The 21,574-nt window shown below is 36.4% G+C and overlaps 1 protein-coding gene across 4 annotated transcripts in view; it reads right to left on the bottom strand.

Annotated features, from left to right (window-relative positions):
• The window catches only part of STAG2 (STAG2 cohesin complex component), an 82,380-nt gene that overhangs the window by 21,724 nt on the left and 39,082 nt on the right, over positions 1-21,574 (bottom strand). For all 4 annotated transcript variants that reach the window (XM_056359516.1, XM_056359519.1, XM_056359518.1 and 1 more), the window contains exons 2-18: positions 21,128-21,272; positions 19,011-19,089; positions 17,705-17,866; positions 14,852-14,948; positions 13,441-13,517; positions 11,661-11,865; positions 9,267-9,418; positions 6,746-6,819; positions 6,507-6,630; positions 5,248-5,346; positions 5,072-5,151; positions 4,468-4,575; positions 3,427-3,538; positions 2,685-2,802; positions 1,863-1,966; positions 901-993; positions 597-686 (exon numbers count right to left, since the gene is read on the bottom strand). In XM_056359516.1, coding sequence (XP_056215491.1) covers positions 597-686; positions 901-993; positions 1,863-1,966; positions 2,685-2,802; positions 3,427-3,538; positions 4,468-4,575; positions 5,072-5,151; positions 5,248-5,346; positions 6,507-6,630; positions 6,746-6,819; positions 9,267-9,418; positions 11,661-11,865; positions 13,441-13,517; positions 14,852-14,948; positions 17,705-17,866; positions 19,011-19,089; positions 21,128-21,171 — 1,818 coding nt within the window. In that variant the 5' untranslated portion in view covers positions 21,172-21,272. The remainder of the gene's footprint in view (positions 1-596; positions 687-900; positions 994-1,862; positions 1,967-2,684; positions 2,803-3,426; positions 3,539-4,467; positions 4,576-5,071; positions 5,152-5,247; positions 5,347-6,506; positions 6,631-6,745; positions 6,820-9,266; positions 9,419-11,660; positions 11,866-13,440; positions 13,518-14,851; positions 14,949-17,704; positions 17,867-19,010; positions 19,090-21,127; positions 21,273-21,574) is intronic.

Below are 21,574 nucleotides of genomic sequence, written 5' to 3'. Positions count from 1 at the left end.
CACTGCTGCTCTATCACTGCTAGGTTATGCTGTCAACTAAACATTTTATGGCTGTTTTGACCCTAATGATTTCCAGCTACTTGCTTCACAATAGAGCAAAATATTGCATTTGAGAAGGAGAAAACAGAGGTGAGAACAGCTTACCCCAACTTCATCCCCACAGCAGATAAAATGAGAGCGGTAACTACATAATTTGTCATCTGGTAGCTTTTGCCTTTTTATGATCACTGAAACTAATACACCACCGTCTTCATTGCATGAAAAAGAGAATTATCAAGCTACTTCTACAAGCTTTATCTGTCTGGCAGCATACCTCAGACATGACCATAACCAAAAAATAAATGCTCTCGCAAAAAATCCATCGAACTGGCAAGATTCTCTATTGCTATAGAGGCCTTAGAAAACTCCAACTTCCAGTGTCTCTAAGAATACAGTAACAATTCTGAAGTCCAAGTCTCATTCTCAATAAGGGTTACAATAAATAAGGTCTCACTCAAAAAAACCCCACACCTACAATGGTGACTGGAATTCCAATGACTAAGTCTAAATTGTGGGTTTTCTCCTTCTGTATTAAGTGTTATTAAATGTTACCTTACCTTTTCTAATCGCCCTGTTGTATAAATTTCCAAATCAAAGTACTGTGGCAACTGCAATAAGTTGGTGACCTTTTCTGCATCTACAGAATACTGTAAAATTGACAAAGAAAAATGTTTAAATGAAAGTGTCTTGGACATCACAATTTGTTATAGAACAATCAAATACTAACAAAGACTAGTAAGAAAAAAAGAAGACTTGTGCAAGACATACAGTTAGTTACAGAAACTACATATATATTTACATGTGTATGTGTTACTACATTTATTTCAACAGTCCATCAGCAAGAAATGGAATTACACCTACCTTTGCTAGCAACTGAGGAAGTGCCACTGCAAAAAGTTCAGTAATTTTTGTCCTGTCATCTAACTGTGTTTTCTTTTCCTTTGCTGTCAGCACCTAAAATATTGGTATTGAGAGAGTTTTACAATTTCAAGTTCTGGTGCAAAGTTTCATTTTCATTAATGAAATGACAATTAGGTACACAGACCTTCTAATACAATTGTAAAGTATCAATGTAGTAAAAAAAAAAAAGCCAATTAAAAAAATACATTCACCACCCAAAAAATGTAATTCAAAGTTACACCTACTACTGAGAGTATCTTGAGAACAGAACTGACAATCTAGAACAAAAGGTTTACCTACCCTGCAACAAAATACCATGATCAGCATGCTTCTCTTGACAATGACAGAACAGCAAACCTTTCAGCTTATTTATGATTTTTAATGAAATGTATTCAATTCATATGTCAATCTGATCTTCATACAATTTTCCAATCTGTACCTAAATGGGTTTCTTACCAAAAGCTGCAAAAAGTCTTGAAAGCAGTTCCCTTCCCTGCTTAATGCCCCATTAAAAGAGAGCTGCCTAAACTCTATATAATCAGAGAAAACCAACTGGCTGGACTGCCCTCCTTCCAAAGAGCCTATGAAGTATATTCCCTTCCCTGATTTCACCCTTTGAAACTGAAAATAGTTTTCACTTTCCCAGACATTGGTTTTTGTTCTCCTTTCCAACCAATACTTCTTTAAAAATCAATTATGTACTACTTCTAATGGTAAAAACAAATGCAATAGTCCGAACAGTATGAAGCATGCACCAGAGTCCAGGAAAAAGTGAACTAGCCAGGTAGTGAAGGCTGTGGAGACTGAAGCTAAATTTCTGACTCCAGTCCCTTCAGCAGCAACCACCTACAACCTGCTTCTTCCCACACTGTCCCCACATAGCCATTCCCACATCTCGAGACAAGTAGCTTTTTCCTTCCTACCCTTTTGCCTGTTCCTCTTCCCACAGGAGGATGACATTCAGCTGCTTGCCGAATTGTACAAAGCATTATTTCAATCAGTGCACTTTCCTGTCTATCCGTTAAAGCTGAAATTTAAGAAACAGATGTTAATACACAGCTTGATTTCTCATTTTCCACTAGTATCTAAGGATCAAAATACGTTGTTGATTTTTTTTAAAAGAAAAGAAGAAATGCATTTAAGCCAACGGCTCATTTCCAAGGGTGGGGGTGGCACAGAGGACAGAGAGGATAAGCACCTTATAAAGCAACACAATAAAATATTCTAAAATTCAGGGAATATCCCTGGATGAGTCACGGGACAGGATGAAACAAATACCAAGTTTTATAATCATTTTAGTTCCTTTTCATTTTTTAGAGGTCCATTTACTAAGACCTATGAATTACAGAATTATGCAAGGGGGTTTGTTTGGTTTTACTGTCATTGAAGAGATGACTTTCTTTCCATAGGGTAGTTTTAACACTCAATAAACAAACCCATTTCACAAGCAACTTAAGTTTCTCTAATACCAGAAGTGCAGCCTGAACCTGTGGAACAACAGGGCAACTGGACACTGCATGCTTATTCTCTCTCTTTTCTCCCTCTTTGCTCCCCACCATTGTTCTTCCATACCAGAAGTGATCTCTTTCTATTCCTCACATTTTATAATTAGTATCAGTGATTTATTACAGACATGTAAAAATACAGAATATGTGGGGAGTCATAAATATAAACATCTTGTTTCCTCATAAATCAAGATTAACAGAAACTGCATAGCAATATAGAGCTCTACAAAAAAATCTTACGTTCTTCTCCATTCAGAGGCTCCTCCAACAGAAGACTGTTCATACATTCCCAGTCCTTCAAAAGGTCTGTTGCACAGTCCCACATGCTGTCCACAAGATAAGCAGCATGTTCATGCAACTAAAATGAGAATAGATTAAGTATTTTTCTTTATCAGCAATGAAGTTCATTACAGAACTTGCTATAATACACGGTATTTTTCTCACTTGGCTCCTGTCTGTGGCAAAAAAAGAGAGAAAATTTTGCGAGCTCTCTCAACAGAAGCTCTCTTCCCCAAGTAACTTAAAGATATGAATCCAAACCAACTACTACAAAGAGTAGTGCTACAAGATCTGTCAGAACTTGGGGAATGGGGGGAGGGTGGGGGGGTGGTGGTGCTTGTTTTGGTGGTTTTTTTTTTACCTCCTCCCTTAAAATCTCCTAAATCACAATTCCTTCCCACCTATATATTAGCATGAAGAATGATGGAAGAATATTTGATAAGAGTAGAGCTCATAGCCTGTCTCAACACTGCACACTAGACAGATCCTTCAAATAAACACCACCACACAAAACATTCTTTGATCCCCAGGTTGTATAGGAAAACTATAACAGATTCATGGTTATTAACCAATAAGTGGGGAAAAGAAAAACAACAAGAAATGAAATTCAAAACAAAACTGACTACAAAAAACCCAACTAAACAAAACAGAGAAAAAAGAACACATTCCACAAAAACAAGGATATCCCTGAAACTCAACTTACTTCACTTTCCAAAAAGAAAAACACTAATGTTTTCACAAGATTAGCATTTGGACTTTGTCTTCCCCTCCTTTTAAGTATTCCATCATCTTCAGCATCTCTGCGGCTGAAAAGCCTGTAGGAAAAGGTATTTCAGGACAAGTTTCTTCTTCATTGCCTTTGCCATGGTCATGTGGCAACCCATATCAAGATACTCATGTGGTAATTCACATCAAGATACTGGTTTTTACAGACACACACTGAACACCTTGCTGCTTGGCTTCACATTTTGTTTTGAAAGGAAGTAATTTGGGACACATCATTTTAACAATTTTATATATGCTGAGTTGGTATTTCACTGATTGTTTCTAGTGGAATGTATAATTATGACAACACACTTCACAAACAGTGGTAATTGCATGCGATTGAGCTCCCATGCTCCTCTTTAGCAAGCTGTATTTTCTGAACCTCCTCATGAGTCATTAAAGCAGCAAAGAAATACTGGGAGAAGGTCTGTACAGTATTAGATGGAAACCTGATTTTGTTTCCTTACACACCAGACATACGTGTTGAAACTCCCCACTGCTTGTGCATCCCGTCCCATTTTTTAACTAGAAAAGTACTTTATAAAATGGTTATTATCAGCCAGCTTTGGTGGTGGACTCCAAACAGGAAAATACTCGTTATAATTCAAGCACAAGTTACACATTTGTTATGATGCAAGCACAAGTTTTAGGTACCAAACTATGTAAGCATTTTAAGATGTTTCACAGAACACAGGAAGGACGGGAAAGGAAAAGACAGAGGCATGTCTTTACTATAATTCCCTGTAGGTACAAGCTTTTAAAGCACAGCCCACAAAATTGCTCTCTATTTCCTATTAAGAAAAACTGCAACAGTTGAAAAACTATAGTAGTGTTACATTTTCTGTACGTTATTTCTTCTTAAGGCCACTTCATTATTCAGTTTTTCCTTTTCTTAATTAAAACTAATGAGAATCACAGCATTAATGCACCCACGAAAATCTACAGGGACAAGAAGTTAACTCTAATTTCTCCACCTTACTTTTTATAAAGAAATTCCCCTGCGGCAACTGCTACTGGCCGATGAGCTGAATAAACCAGATGGTAGACATTTTCACAGTCTTCTGCAGTCAGAACTTCTTCACTACTCCTAGGGGTGGGGATGGAAAGATGGAAAGGAAAAAAAAAAAGGCAGCTGAGTCAACAGAGACCAAACTCCAACGAGGGAGATGGAAATGAAGAAGATTCTTATTTTTTTTCCTTCAATTTATCATCCTAAAACCCAAAACAAGATAGTTTAGTTCCCATGTCTTCCTAAACAAAAATTACTTATGAAATATGAGCATTTGGTAGAAGGTTATGCTCAAAAGTTCAACTACTGTGTAATGTTCAACGCATCACGAATTTCTTCAGTTCAAATATTCCATGATGGCTTCAAATTAGGGAAGCTGAATTCCAAGTTTCTAGCACTGTTCTAGCCAGATTGCTTCTGAAATTCCAATCTAAGTGTAAGATGCACAGACATTTCTCTAGACTTTGGACTACCTGAATTCTGTCAAGCTGCTGTCCCATCCCAAAGGTGTAAGAAATACTTTTAAATTTTAATATTTGTCGTAGGTCAGATAAGGAGATATACATGTACTTACTGTAAAACAAGAGTGAGTAATTTTATTGCTTGGACTGCAACATCGTATTCTTTGTCAAGAGTCATAGACACAATTCTATCCTAAGAACACAAAAGAAAGTATTTTCAAAGAGGAAAGAAGTGTAATACAACTTTAAAAAAATTCATACATTCTTCAAAATATGAAGTTACACTAACCTTGAATCGACTGGTGAAGAGTTCCAATTTGGAATTAAGCTCTTTATTATAGTAAAGCCCTTGCAAAGCAGTTAGGCATTTGAGTCTTACTTCTCCTTGCTAAAATAAAAATAAGAACTGAATTAGAAGTATAGGATACAGATGCAATCTTCAAATCATACAGGTTCCTTTCAGTCTGAATTAATTCAAAGACAAAGATTAAATGCTGTCAAGATATACTATCAGCAATTATGTTAACAACATAAGAATATGTCCTTGTTTGTAACAAGCCAATGAAAGAAAAACAAAAAAACCCAAAGGCAAACCCCCAGTGTCTTACCACAGTTACTGTCTCTAAGTCAAAATAGACTTGTTTCATTCTTAAAAGATGTACTCTAAATGCTCAAGATATTTCTAAGTAAATTCTATATGTTTCCTTTCACTTAATTAAAACTGGCACCACCTATATCACTAATGACCAGATCTTGTTAGATCAGAATTACCAAGTAGGCAAAGAAATATTTCTCCTGAAGTACAAGACCTACTTTAGCAGGGAACATGTTTTAATGCATAGATACAGAAGTACTTTTCAAACATCTAGGATGACTGACTTCATGTAGTTTCTTATCACGCCACTGCCAGACCTTATTGGTTTTCTGATATCAAACCCATAAAGAGCAATAGCGTAAGTGAGCATCCCTCATTTCTTTCACTTCAAATTCAACACCTCAAAGTCTCCAATGCAAGAACCGAGACAATGTGCTGACTCAACAACGAATCAAGGAGTATTTCTAAACTGTATCTGTTAACCACTCCGAGCAGGGAATAATCCCTAGCTGGTAAGTAACAGCTTGAGGCACTCGGCACAAAAGGGGACTTTTCCCATGCTTTTTACAGCTAGCTGAGAACGCTAAAAAGTTTCTTAACTTGGCAAAACAGAGAAACTGCCAGGCTATACGACTGGATTATTTAATGTGAAATGCATTAATTTTAAATAGTTAAGTATCATAAAGTAGAAGTCTGTATCAGCAATAAATAAATAGAAAAAGCCATTTCCTTACAAATAACAGTTTCTTAAAAATCTATATATACTCTCTACAATATTCAAAGGAGTCAAGCCTAGTTGATATAAATGCTGAAATGCCAGTGCTTCTCAGTGATAAGGAAAACAGTGACTGATTAAAACAGTTAAGAGATCAGAACCTAGCCTGGCAAGATCAGCAACCAAAACCGTGTAGTTATGCTTCATGATTCTGCTCCTTTCCCTCAATGCAGCTTACCTTATCATGCATAGTCCACCCTACATATTTTAAGTAGCTGTCATTGAGAAAGGCGTCACTGTACATCTTCATCCATATTCCAATCTCTTCAATACATATAGCTCTTATTTCAGCAATTGCATCTCTGTGGAGAGAAGTGGGACAGTAGAATCAAACAGATCAGTAATTAGAAACAACTTGTCACCAGCTTCCCAAATAAATTAACAAAAGGTAAAAATTACTTGCTAAGAGAAACTTACCGGTATCTATGCACAAAAACACCTTTAAATATTGCATTCATCATGTTTTCTATTTCATCCTGATTTTCCTGAAGCTGAAAAAATTAACAGAGTACATAACAGTGAGCAACACTTCTACAGTTCGGATCAGACAGTGCTGATGCTAGACAAACTAACATTTGCAAGTGTGGCCACTAAATCCTTTCCTTAAAACGTTCACAAATGTGTTTCACAGTACAATAAGCTATTATTTAACAAATTATATCCACCACAGCATAAAAATTTTAGTGATTCTGACCATTTGAAAATTGTTCTTCAGCTGTAACAGAGACATCTTAGGTTTCTGCAAGGTCCTTTTTAAGTTATTTATAAAAAAACTTGATTTAATCTTCTAGCAACTTTAAGCCCAATGCTCAGCTCGATTTTTAATACACTATGGTTTTTATGGACACGTATTATTAGAACAATACCCAAATCATGTGAACCACATTACAAGGAATCTTTTCTGCGTGCTAAAGAATTTATAATCTAAAAACACAAGATACTGAAAGAACTGCAAATGGCTACATGAGCAGCATCCACTGTTTTGAATACCTCCTTCCTATTCATCCATTACTCAGAAGGAAAAAAAAAAAGCAGAAACTGAGTAAGGTGTTGCAAAAAAAATTAATTTCAGAATATAAAGCCGAAAAATAATGGAGGAGACAAATCTAGTCTCAGAGTAAACACCACAAAAGAAAGGTATGCAAGTGAGCTGAAAAGTGATACATGCAGTGTTTCAAGAACACAGAAAATTCTATTTGCTTTGAAAATGCAAGGAAGTCAGTTAGAAGATTGACAACATCTAAATATTATCAGCAGACAAGCATATTCTTTTTGCAGTTTGAACTTTAAAGGTAGGACAAATTGAGGCAATGTCAGTAAGAATAGTTAAGGGCTGAGAAAGTCCAAGTTTCAGTGATCAGATTGGGGTGGGGTGGGGAACAGTGACAGGGGGACACAAACCCAAAAGACCCACCACAAAGAAAACCCCAACCCAACCACACACCACCCAAAAATCCCCACAAAGAAATCACCGGAGCTATTACCCCGATAAGGGGTGGAGGGCATGCACGCCGCACACATGCATGGGAATGGATACAAAAGGTAAAGGACCCCTCCTACACGAGTTCAGAAAACCAGCAAGAACAATTTCCACCCCATCACAAAATTTAGGAATTTATGGAAGAAAGGAAAAACTGTAAGGAAATACAGTCAGAAGAAAAAGACTAAGCAGCAGGAGAAAAGGATTAACAAAGCAAAATATTTAACATGATCTGAGCCTAAATCTAACACTTGCCCCCAGTAGCCTTTGAAATGGGTGGGTGGGTGTAGGGGTATGTGTGCGGAGATTTCAAAATATTAAAAAAAAAGACATGCAGAAAGAATCAATTAATAAAGTGAATTTTAGTACTGGGTAAGGCTGCAATATAAATGAAACAAAACCTGAAATCAAACAATTGAACATTACTTAGCAGCTTACTTTCATTTAGTACAAGAAAAACAGAAAATCAAAACCAAAACTAGAAAAGCTGGTAGGAAATCCTAAAAGCCAATATTTGTAAGAAGACTGAGATGGGAAAAGCCTTGTTTCTCACATGACTGCCTTTCCTGTGTATCAGTGTATTACTCTGAATACTGGTCTGGCATGTGCATCTAGCACACCACATTTAATGGGTGTTTAAGGGATCAGTCTCAAATTGCAAGAGATCTTTGCGAGATGAACAGAAGATGAAAGTTGTTAGTTCATCTGAATTGTCAAGAAAGTAAAAACATTAACAGTTAACAGCACAAAAGTTGATGAGCAAAAGTGAGATGCTTCCTTCCATCATAAGAAGGTTATTTCTAATGTCTAAAACAAACAAACAAAAAAAAGCCCAAAACAGAACACCAGTTCACCAAAAATAAAAACTTAAACGTGAATGAATCTGGGCTTTCAACAAGACAGCACTGTCAGCAATGAATCAGCAAGTACCTCTTACACAAAAAGAAAGAAAATAGAAATAGATTGCATTTTCAATTTTGATAGTGTTTTCTGTGGAAGAAAAAAACTTATCTAAAGCCTTGAAACAGTTTCTGCTGAGATTGGTGTTGGCATCATAAAAGCAGTGTTTTACCCCAAGATTGGGGCAGGGGGGTGGGGGTGTTTCTCTAGAAGCCAGAAACAGTCAATATATGGTAAATTTTGCTATTTATTTGAATTCAGTTTAGGAAACTGGTCAAAAAATACAACAAGAAATCATCTATTACTGATTGCAGTCTCTCTTGCTAACTTTACTAAGATGGCACTACCTAAAAAAATTAAAGTCTACGTTTATGTCTTTTTACAGAAAACCAGACAGTAAGAAGCACCTTTCAAAGTTTTTCAAACGTTAAACAAGTTAAAGAACGAAACAGAGGACTACCTTTACCAAAAAAACCCCAAACAAATTACAGAACAAGATTAATTACTGTAATTTATCAACACATCCTATGCACACCAACTACAGACAGCTGTACTCACCTCCTTTCTTTTCTGTAGCAAGAGTTCCAGCCTATCATTAGCTCGTTTCCCAATCATTTTATTTCGTTCTGCTTCATACTGCCGTTGTGTATTGTCCATGTTAATACTAAGATTTAATGCCACATTCACTAAAGCAGTCATCAGCTTCATGGCTATAAAAAAGTGAAGATAAGGATTATTTAAAAGCTAACGTGATCTAAGAAAAGTGATAAACAAAAATCTTGAAACCCCCTCCTGTCAACCCTTTCTGTATTTATGAAAATATATTCACTGTAAATTTCATGATATACAAACTTTAGCAGTGCTTTATGAAGCACTGCATCATTTCTTATCAACACAGTAGATGGAACACTGACAATTTTTTTAATACTATAAACATCATTGTCGAGTTGAGATATAGGATGTGCTCCCTCAAAAAAATGAAGGTGGAAAGTAAGACTTACAAACATGGTCCAGGAAATATTAAAAGCATTCCATTATCAGAATCAGTTAGTAGACCGATATTACCAAATCATTCCATCTCAAACATAGAAAAAGTTCCTTCCTTCAAAAAAAACCCCATGTCTTGGACAACCAGAGGCACCATATCACACCATTCTTTTCCCCTCAATTTTAATGAGGGGCCATTTTCTTTAAATATTGCTTTATTTGCAGAAGCAGAGAAAGGACATTAGGCAATTAGAAGCTAGAGAACTGACCAAAACATAAACACTTGAGTTGGATTTTTTGTGGCATTGTACTTCAGAAAAAAAAAACCACACACACACAAAAGAAAAAAAAAAAAAAAAAAAAAATCAGACAAACATGCCTATTCCAGAAACCAGGAAGTGGTCAATAATATACTTGCTTTTCTTACAAACTTTCTAACAAGGCATGGAAGGGCTTGCATTGGCAGAGCATACACAGAACATTATTAAGCGTGTAGAACTAGCATAACGTTGATGAGTAAGGCATGAAGACATGCAGATATACCAAAATATCACCACACTGTGATCACCAAGGATATCAAGATGAAAAGAACAAGCCTCAGCTAATCATAGAAGCCAAAACTACTGCAAATAACAGTAAATATGGATAGAAGGATTTTGTTGGCTGCGTCTATCCCATATAAAACACAACCTTCAAGAACACAAACTGTAATCTCATATGAAATGCACAAGTAATTACACAAAAATCAATAGAATTGATGACTGATGTGAATACAAACAGACTACTAATAAAAATTATTTTGTGTGACATTAACATGCAACAGGGAAGTTTTGCAACTTTTCTTCAGGCACAACTCAAATCACAAGAAGTAGTAAAAACCTGTTTTCTAAAGAACTAAAATGTGTATTAGCCATATGGTACAACGATCAAATTGAGGATACAGCAGAATCACTATATTCTCCTGAAATAAAAGGGTTCATTCCTTTCCCCTTAATAAATGCTGTGGCTAGTGGGAGCCTCTCAGCAGCAGCCCAAGCCACAGTGTGCTCATGTATATTCAAGAGAGAGGATCGATGAGATAGAGCAACTGATCACGCAGTCAGACCTGAAGCTAGCTGCACATCAGGCAGTTCCAGTGAAGTTAACAAGTACTATTTCCACTGTGGCAAAAGCTCAGTTTCATTTATAGTCAAAATTCACCTTGTTCAGACTAAAACTGCTGTAAGCAGCCTTACGCGGGCAGACTGAATGCTGTCTGAGGCCTCTCTCAATAACCAACACAAGTTTAGGACTTCCTTAGCCAAGAAGCTTATCCTCTGGTCCATGTAATGGCATATTTATTTTAAACACTCTACACTTAACTCATAAGCAATTTCTTTGTAATTTATCAGAATCGAGGGCGGGGAAATCACATAAAAAAGACAATTAAAATCATACAGAAATTTAGTGACTGTATCACTAATGATGAATTCTTTACAATTATTTTTAATGCAATGAATGGAAATGCTACTTCCAATTACATTGTGACATAGCCTCAACATACAGCACAATTTATATTTGTAGTAAAAACTACAACCAATCTAAAATAAGACTCCTGTCTGACTTAATGCAGAGCAGAAACGGGTTCAACTGCATTTGAGGTTAAAGATACCTCCACCCTTATTATGACTGAACACAAACTTGTAGAATCAACTGAAAAGTTTCTATGTACTGGACTTAATGCTAACAAAAATTTAAGTACCAGACAGCTGATAAAGAATGCTCTAAAATAACGTTGTGTTTCTCAGTAAAAGCAATAAAGACATGACAAGAAAGCTGTACCAAAACAAGCTGCATTAGACAAAAACAGTATCAGACAACAAAACGCAAGCTGAATGTTGAATATCAAGTTCAACCAGAACAATTCTTTCATGTGCAACACAACATAAAATGGAAGCAGTACACAGAAAAATATAATTCACTGACCTGCCAGTGTGCTAGTGTGCCGAAATGCTCTGACTTGTGAGTCTGACAGCCCCGTAAGCAGTGAAATGACAGTATCCATCATATATTCATCATATATGATGCTATATTGACATTGTCGGACGAGTACTCCAATGAACTCACAAAAACTGGATTTGAACTTCTTCCACTGGGGACCAGCCATAGTTAGTGGGTAATCTCCACTATCCTATTAAAAAAAAAAGGGAAACAGGAAACTCTTTCAAACATCTTAAAAGTTATTTTATTAAATAAAATTTAAAAAAGAGATGGGTATAACTTCAAAGCCAAAATCTCCAACGCATTAAAAATGACACATCAGAAGATTATGATTCCACAACTATGCATCTACTTTGCAGCCTGGACTTGTTATATACAGAGACAACATTCTATGAGTCCTACCATAAACAATTCACATAATCAGATACACTGAAAAAACTACTAATTTCTCCTTTCTGTCCTACTCCCCCAAATTTATTTTAAAAAAAAAAAAAAAAAATCATACCCCTTACAAATCTGCTTCAGATTACACTAGAAAAAAAACAACCATCACACGAAGAGTTGACATGCTTAAGAACACTCAGTTCAGAACAATAATATAAGTTTAGGGGGAGATGCTTACATACCAGGATGAAAATTCCTGAAGTCATAAAATGACCTACTATAACACCTAGAAGATAACACATGTGTTCCTCTCCTCATTTGGAAACCTTTACAAATAATGATAGAACAATGGGCAGGGGCAACTCAATCATTTGTATCAGTGCTTCTGTGATCAGCTTATTTAAGATGCTAAACAACATTACAGATTGAAAATTAAGAAAGTATCCATGAAAAAGGATTAGAAATCTAGGAGTTGCTCATTAACAAGAAAGAGTGAGCATAACATAGTGATAAAAAAACCTGAACCAACAGTCCCAGCTGAAGCTTTATAAATTTCATACGACATTACCTTAGAGTAATCAAATCTATTATGCACTGAGATAGTTCTAAGGGATACTAAAATCTTCTTAAACAAACACATATTACATTCTCTCCTGTTAAAAGTTACCAACATTTTTTGGATTTTAATTGGGGAGGAGGGAAGTAAATTATTTCTGTATTAGGCAAATTTGGGAAGGAGGTTTTAACGCTACCTTTACATTCTTTGGAACACAGCGTATAAGAAATACCACTCGGAACTAAACCCACACACACAACAAGACCACCACCACCACCCAACAAAACCCTCGCCACAAACCTGAAACACAAAAAACATCCAAAAACCCAACGCCTCTCATTTACCCCAACACTCAGTGCAACAGAAAGTGTCAATGTAAAGGGAAAAAAAGTTCTAATTCCCCTGAAAGGCAAACCATTACTCCTCAACTGGAGAATAATCAAATTCAAATCTCCAAGATATGTATATTAATGAATGCACAGAAATACATTTAGCAACCATTTTGTAAGTTGAAGATGACATAAAGGCCTTACACACAGAGCAGGAATAAAGAGGCATCCCACACAGCCCCACAACAGGGGCTCCCATTATTCAAAAACTGAAAGTTGATACTGATTTCTTAAACCATTCATAAAACAAGTTACATACATGTAGAGCTTTACTTCTTAAGTCTCACAAGTTAGTGAAATAGGGGGGTTCAAGATTTTCATTCAGAAAATTCCTGTCATTTCCGCAGCTGACTTGTAGCAAAGTGATCCAGTAAGATTAGGACAGGTAAAATAAAAAAAATAGCATCAATACATTACCAGCACTTCATGAAATTACCTCATCAAATTCCTCAGTCATTTTTCGGATTATTTCAGAATTCTGCATGTGTCGGAACATCTCTGCTGTAACAACTCCTACAATTTAGATATTAGATTATTAGTACTTTTAATATGAAAGAGAGAGATAGCAGATGACATGCCTCCTGCTACAATGTAACAATGATCAATTTTCAGCTTACCTACAGATTATACATACAGTTTTTAACAAGTGTTCAAAATGTGTATTTTTTTATTTTAGCATCCACGTATAACAAGCGCTTGGCACCAATCCTTTTTCTAATATATACACATAGGTGTTATTTTCATTCTTTTTTAAGTGCGTTTGTCTGCATGTACACACTCATCTAGAATTTACTCATTTGCTCCTATTCAGAAGTCAAAGATACTTGTGCCAGACCTCTTCATCAGCTGAGAGCCTACACTAATCTGAAGTGACCTTTCAGGACTCAAGGATTCTAAATGGTATAAGACAATCTTGAACAGTTCTGTTGCTACTTATTATCTTCTGTACTGCAATAAACACAGTGATTTCACACAATTTCTATTTGTCTCAGCTTAAAATTGTTAGTGTAAATCGTTACATAAAATATATCTAAAGTTTACTGCAACTATACTGCAAAATTCATTACAAGGATCATCTCAGAAAGCATTAAAAGATTCTGGAGTTTTATCTGGTAACAATAATCAAAAGGTCACTGTTCTTGAAAGCATGGATAACCTCTGAGGAATGCTGTTAGCTTTCTGGAGATTTGTGCACATTAAAAGTTTATCAGGACAGAGAACACTTGAGAAGAACAAATTACATCCAGTCCTGCTCTATCAAGCGCAGTGATACCGCAGGGTCAGTTACTTTCTCCTCTTCAAAAGGAGGTGAGGGGGAAAGGAATGAAGGACATGGAAATGAGAAAAGAAAACCAGAAAACAAAGAAGAAAAAATACAGAAATAGAATCTTACTGTAGACAGACTACCATGAAGCTGTCCATAGTATCCTTCAAATCAAGCACCTTTAAAAAGTCTATGAAACAACCTTAAAACACTCAATGATAAGCAGTTGATTAATCCAAACTGGAATTCCAAGACTGAACAAGCTAAACTACCAATGTTTAAGAGAGAGAGATGGTTTCCTGAAATAACAGGAAAAGCAGAGACGGTTAAGTGCTAAGTGCCAGTACTGCATTCTCTCTGGTGTGAATACAAAAGGCTTACTCTACATTTTAAAATATAGTACAATATTTCTAATCCTCCTGCTCCCACCTTCAGAAATACTAGCTTAACTACAAGAACATAATAATGTAAACTAGCTGCAAGGATGGAGCAGTCCTACAGGACAAGTAACAATAAAAGGCAAAGAATGAAAATCATGCTACAATACCACTTAAACGGATGAGTAAACATTTCAGTATCTTACCTTTGCAGCCTGAACACTGAATAAAGAAGTTAATGAGATCAAGAAGTGCTATATCTCTGTCATGTTTGTATGACTCTATCCAGTCATCCACTACAGACTGAAAAGAAACAAATATAAAGGCACTTTATTTTTCATAATTGAAGACAGCCATTGTTATTTAACTGGTTTCCAGTAAGTGATTCTTGTTCCTTCCACAAATAAATTGAACTCTGTGGTTTTTTCAATTAATACAAAACAAAATGTTTGAATGATCCTTTACTGCCATAGACCAGTTTTCAAGAACTCCTTTTACTCTATAAAGATATCCAAGTAAGAAACTGACACCTAAACATAAAGTACAAGAATACCATATAGTCCTGCAGTAACTTTTTTGATGAAGAATGCAAAGGTAACTGCTGTATTTTAGAGAAGCAGGTTTTCTCTCTGCCCACCCAGTGACACTACTCTAAAGATACTACTCAGGTGTTCAGTTTCAACAGCTATAACTCCCTATACTCTTCAAAAATTCAACCCTTTGACAATCTGTGCTCCATACACATTACCCCTAAGAGCATGAACAGCACCACCTTACATTGTACGGACATTAATTATTCTGTATTCACTAAACCATATAGGAACAAAGTCATTTTACTGGAAAACCTTAAAGGGAAGCAAATTAATAGGAAACCTCCAATAATGATTTTGAGAAAGGGAATATAAACGCTATTATGTTTAAACCATCCATGTGTATGGTACAAACTGTCTACTGCAGAAGTCATAAAAACATACATCATCTAATTAATTTATTAATAAAGACACAAGAGACTCACTTTAGTATCAAGTTCTCAGCTTAGAGGTTTTTAGTATGTTCATACCCTGCCTTAAAATCTAGAGTCATTCTAATAAATTCTAAATAAAGAGAGCTGATGGAATAGTTCAGAACTTCCAGAAGACAACCAGACTGACTACATGTCTCCAATGCTTCCTATCTGTACCCGCAGTGCTTACTCTCACAGGCAATAATGCTGCGAGGACAAATAAAACATACTGCCACGCAGAAAGATTCCTGAACAGAGATACAGCTACTTCCCTCTTCCCTGAATTTAAGACTGTTTATAGTATGACACACAAGATTCCTCAGCAAGGCAAAAAGAGTGGAAAAATTCAAACTGGCATACACTTCGCAGTAGGAGCAGAACCCACAAACCAGTACTGATTCAATTGACCTGTGGGGAAGAGGGAAATAATCTAGGAAACATCTTAAATTAGGCTTACAAAGGTCACTGTGCAAGACCAGGGTAATGCTAGGAACAGGACAAATATTTCAGTTAGGCAGCCTTGCTTTCCGAATTTATTTTAAAGAACATCCAGCAAAATAGTTTCTCAAAACATTTTGTCTCAGTGGACGAACCATCTGTTTTTGTCAGAGAATAGACACTAACTCAGAAGAAGGTATGGAACCCCATTTAAAATAAAATCGAGTAAAAATTATTACCAAAATCTTATCAGGTGAGCAAGCGCTGAGGGCCACAGAGAAAAACTTCTTGAAACTAAGTGCTGAAGTGGACCTGACTTCAGAAACACTTTGAGATTTTTTTCCTTCCTTAATTTTATAAAAATTTTGACTAAGATTCACTCTGTTACCCATGCTACCAATTCCCCAAATTCAACAGAGTAATCAGGCCTGGCAAAGGCCCATTTTGCTCCTGGAAAGCAAGAGATTTTTACTGTGTACCATTTTAAACAGTTCAGATGTCAAGAACATACAACTGCTGATAATTAGCTGAAAATGCAGCGCACACAGTAACAGTTAGAAAAGTACAGTTTTTCCACCCGTTCTGAAACACGGCAGAACAAAACAAATGACAGAACTATCACAATTTCTCCGCACAAATTCAAAGGAATCTGTTCTTTTTTACAAGCCTCAACTAAATTTCTCCCAAGTAATTCAGGCTTCAAGGTTCCCAGCTCTAATGCAGGTGCCTGCAAATCTTGAGAGGACTCCACATAGACCCAGCTTCTTCCCGCACATGGATCACAGAAGCTGGAAACTCTAGATTTCCAATCCCAAAGATAGTCCTTCTTCCAGGCTGCTGAGGAGTCACATGAGTGAGTCAGCAGGAAGGCTTCATGGCTGACAGGCTTACACTTTAACCCTCTCTCCACTGGAAGATTCACATAGTCAAACAAATGATTTACTGATTTAACTGAATTTTTTTAAAAGTGCAACATTTCTTAATAGACAGACTTCAGTCCTATTAGTAAATGCAGTGGAGAAAGTGCCTAAAGCAGACACTACTAACAGGTTAAGATTTCCTGTCCCAAATTCCACCCAAATAAGCATGTTATAATATACATTAGCCAAGTCAGCTTCATTAGAGTAGCCCTTAAGTTGTAGCTAGTAATTTTACTTTGGATGAGAGAAGAGAAGCAATTATCTCTTCTCAGATAATCTAAGCTCTGGGAGTATCTACAAACTGCAGATTTCTTGTTAAGTTATATGAGAACTATAAGCATAAGCCACATTTATATTTAGTTACACCCCCACCAAAAGGACTTTGAAGTCACATAATCTAAAATAACCTTTCTTCATTCAGAATCCTGTAAACTCACTTTGAATTTGTTTCAATTTCTTCATTATATGTGTGGTTATTCACATCTAATATTTAGAAATGAAAACTCAAGTTTGTTCACAATTAAACCTTAACAATGCAAAAATCACTTTTTCTAATCTTAATCTGCAACTAAAAAAAAACTATAAATTGAAGAAAAAAATTACTTTAGGCTTCATTTTCTTAAATTGTACGAACAGGATAATATTGTTATATTTAACGTGTATATTCATCCAAGTCATAGAGATATTCCAAGCCTTACCTGCATAGCACTCTTGCCCATTTTAACTACCTCAAACAGCATCATGTTTTCCACACCATTCTGTTGGTGATGTCCATTCATCCGATTCGGACCACCAGGTTTCCCTCCTCCGTTTCCACTTTTCCCCTTCTCTGCTGGTCCTTTTTTTCCTTTTTTACAGGTCTGCAATCACACACACACAATAAGTTTTAATTGGGTATTATGTAGTAATTAAGAACACTTGAATCACTATTCACACATATACATGAGGCCTTTTGTTCTCAGGAACCAGATTTAAAATCCAAAATTGAGAATAAAAGGTGATCTTGACTGATACAATGACCAGTGAGAATTCTACAGGTTCCACTTCCTCCCTCCCTCATTTAAAATCTTCTAGCAACTGAAAATGCCATTACTGATAGTGTATGTCACAAAGATTTTTCTCTTGTTTAAATTGTAAAACAGATTACACAGATTTTATTTAAAACAGCTATGGCAATTCCCTTAACACAAATCACCAAGTCTCCTCTGCAATTCATTAACCTTTTTTTTTTTTAATATGAGCACACTGGCAAGTAGGGGTGAAGAAAAGCAGACAGGTTTCTTTGATTCCCCAAATCAAACATGACTTACATAAAGAAGAAAGAAAAAAACCTAAACAAATTAATTGACTGTTGTACTAAATTAGTTATCACCACTTCTTAATCACTAGGCACTGTATACTGGTACAGGTACACGGGGTGCTCGGCAGCCCCGGCACAGGCCAGCCAGCGTGCCCGTGTGTGCCACAGTAGCGAAGAAGCCACATGTGAAGGGTGCCAAGACACTGGGAGGGCAGAAGCCACCCAGGGAGGGAGAACACATGTTCCATGAGGGGACAGAAGGGCTACTAACTGGGTTTAGACCTCCCCACTCGGGTAGTGTAACCTCCTGTCTGCAATCTAGAAAAAAACCCCAACCACTCTGAATTAAATTACTGGCTTCTGTTCACTTTTCAAATTAAGAGAGAGCCAGAATTGATGACACCAACCAAAAGAGAACCGTCTTAGCACCAAATTGAAGTACAGGATGGAACACACACAGAGACTAATCAAATCAAAGCTCAATCTTTTTCTCCCCCACCGCCCTTATGCCTTCACAGCACTAAGGAAACACCATGCAAATACTCAAGATGAAGCATTTCAATGCAAATACAAACATGAACCCTCTTGGCAGAACACTCGCATTTTCAGAAAATATTCCTAGCTCATTCAGCTTCAAAGCAAGCGTTGAACGCTTCAGCTCATAACAGTAAAAGTGTTTCAGTATCCCTATAAATGGAACATACTTTTCCTTTGCCTTGTTTTTGGTTTTTTCCTTCAATATCCTCAAAGTCTGTATCAGAAGAGAAGTGTGTTTCAGACTCCCTGCAAGGATAAAAAGACAAACTATTTACACATTCTGTCAGAAACGTTCTTAAAGACACTACATAAAGTCACATTATGCTCTCGCTCCAGTAAGTCAACTCTAACAGTGAACCTGCTTCTTCTTCTGTTTAAGTCTACTGTTGTTGAGGAACAAATCAGAGCACATCCTCACACTCACACCCTACCCTGCATGCTTCCTCCAAACAATTTACCTGGCAAAGACAGCTGTACAGGTTAAAAGTTTTAACCTGTTAAAAAGGTTAAAAGATTTAAAAGTAGGCAGAAAATAGCAACCAGTTGAGAACCTTGGTTGTGGCAGGTGACAAACACTACACCAGCTCAGAGTACTACAAGTAGCTGCCACAAATACTTAAAAAAAAAATAGGGGGGGAAACTCAACAGGTAAAAAAAGAAAGCACCACCTTCCTTCACAACCAAAGTGTCTCAGCAGATCTCTTCATGCTAGCAGAAACTAAGTAAGCAGTTAAGAGGTATGCACTTCTGTTGAAAGGTGTGGGGAAAAAAAAGTTTAGGTGAGGTTTCTCCCTCAAAGATAATCTGTGGTTGTTTAGGCTTATAAGATAAAAAAAATGTTAAAACAATATACAAACTTTCTCATTTGTTTAATTTCCTACATTGCTACAATACGCTGCATCAATACACAAATCCTTTATTGCCAGCATTGATGGGGTGTGGGTGGGTGTGAAATCACTGGAACGGTTCTGTATTTCTACATTTCCTGTAGAATACAATTTAAATAATGCTACTAGATCTTGTTTTAAACACATACATGCAGTACGATGAATTCCAGGTGCTACCAAAAATTTTGGATACACACTTGCTGAATTGTTTAACAATGCAATCATAAAGATGACCGGGGGCACAGGAAACCCATTCCCATGTATTTATAACATTCTAAAACAATCCAGAAACTTAAAATCTCTATCTATTGCAAGTGTCTGAAAGGGGCTTTCTGCCTTGTAACATGTATTTTGCTAATTCTAATTTTGTTGACTATGTACTCTGATACGGACTGAAGAAATCTCCAACCTTGGGCTGTGGGGGGTGGAGGGGAGTGCACAGAGAAAGAAAAAGGTGAGACATTCCTTCAACACTTCCTAGGTGGTGTTCTTTTCACAGGAAAGAACAGAACCCAAATTCCAAACATTTCACTAAGCAATGAACCATACCAACAGAGTAAAAAAACATTATAAACAGCCATAAAAACAGTATTTCACATTAAACCATCTTTCAATTTACCTTTATTTCTCCTTAAAAGGAATAAAAAACCCCCACACAAACAACCTCACTGATACAAAACCGTTTCTTTGTATCTTTTTAGATTTTATACCAATTTAATCCATTTCAACAGGCTGCCAATTTCTTGACAGTTAAAAGGTGTGGAAATGGACTCTCTTGGTCTGCTTAAGTGATCATTATCACTTTACTCCTCTGTCCAAAATGCAGTCTATACCCGATTTTACATCTTGGAAATGCCAACGTCTGTTTCTTAAAACTGTAGGGAGACGAGACACCCAATAAAATTAGGTCAACAGCATCAAGAAACTGATGCCCGAGGAAAGCTAAGACTTCGGTTTTAGCTGAAGATTTGGCATTGGGTATTTTAAATGTTAGGCAACCTGCTCCAGTTATTAAGGGCAAACTCCTCAACTACTTCCTCTCTTTCTATAAAGAAGCCTTAATAAAGGAAACTTTTGGTATTCCTAATCAAAGAGTTTCTTCTTCAAACATTTCATTTTGAAAGACAGAATCCTGAGAAGTACATCACATAAAGTGTCTGTCACAACAGCTTCCTACTAGCGAAGTTTAAAAGCCAATTTAAAATAATAAAGCACTTCTGAAGTAAGGCTGAATACTCAAGAAAAAATTCAAACTATGCTTTATCAACAGCTCAATAGAAAAAAATCTAGAACTCTATTCCCTCATTTTGTTTCCAAGATAAAACAAACCATATGCATCAACACTAGTAAAAGCCAGTACACTTAAAAATGAAACTACAAATTCTTAAAACACTTACTGAAGGAGAGTAAAATCAGTTGGTATTTCTGGAGCTGCTATCATTTCTTTATCATCTTCTGGAACACCACTGTATTAGAAAGATATTCAAAAACCAATTCGAAGTACAAGCTTACTTTTCTTTCTTCCTTTGTAACGGACAACTTCTGTAATAAAAAAAAAAAAACAAAACAAACAAAACAGTTAAAGTTTTTCCACATAAGAAGGGGTAAAAAAGTTGGAAACACAGAAAATTTAAATCACACCACCCTGTTTCCAACCAAGCATTTTCCTCTTTAAAGATTTTATTTTTTTTACTCCTCCCATGATCCTGATACAAAGTACCTCCACAAATGTTAAAAGCATCACCCTCAAAGAAAATACATGAACATGGCGGGGGGGGGCATGACATGGGGATAGGACAGGATGACACACCACCATTTTCTGAGTAGGGTGAGCAAACTGGAAC

This window comes from Falco biarmicus, chromosome 14 (genome assembly GCF_023638135.1).
Source record: "Falco biarmicus isolate bFalBia1 chromosome 14, bFalBia1.pri, whole genome shotgun sequence".
In the NCBI taxonomy this organism is placed as follows: Eukaryota; Metazoa; Chordata; class Aves; order Falconiformes; family Falconidae; genus Falco; species Falco biarmicus.
This window is presented reverse-complemented; position numbering and strand designations above follow the sequence as displayed.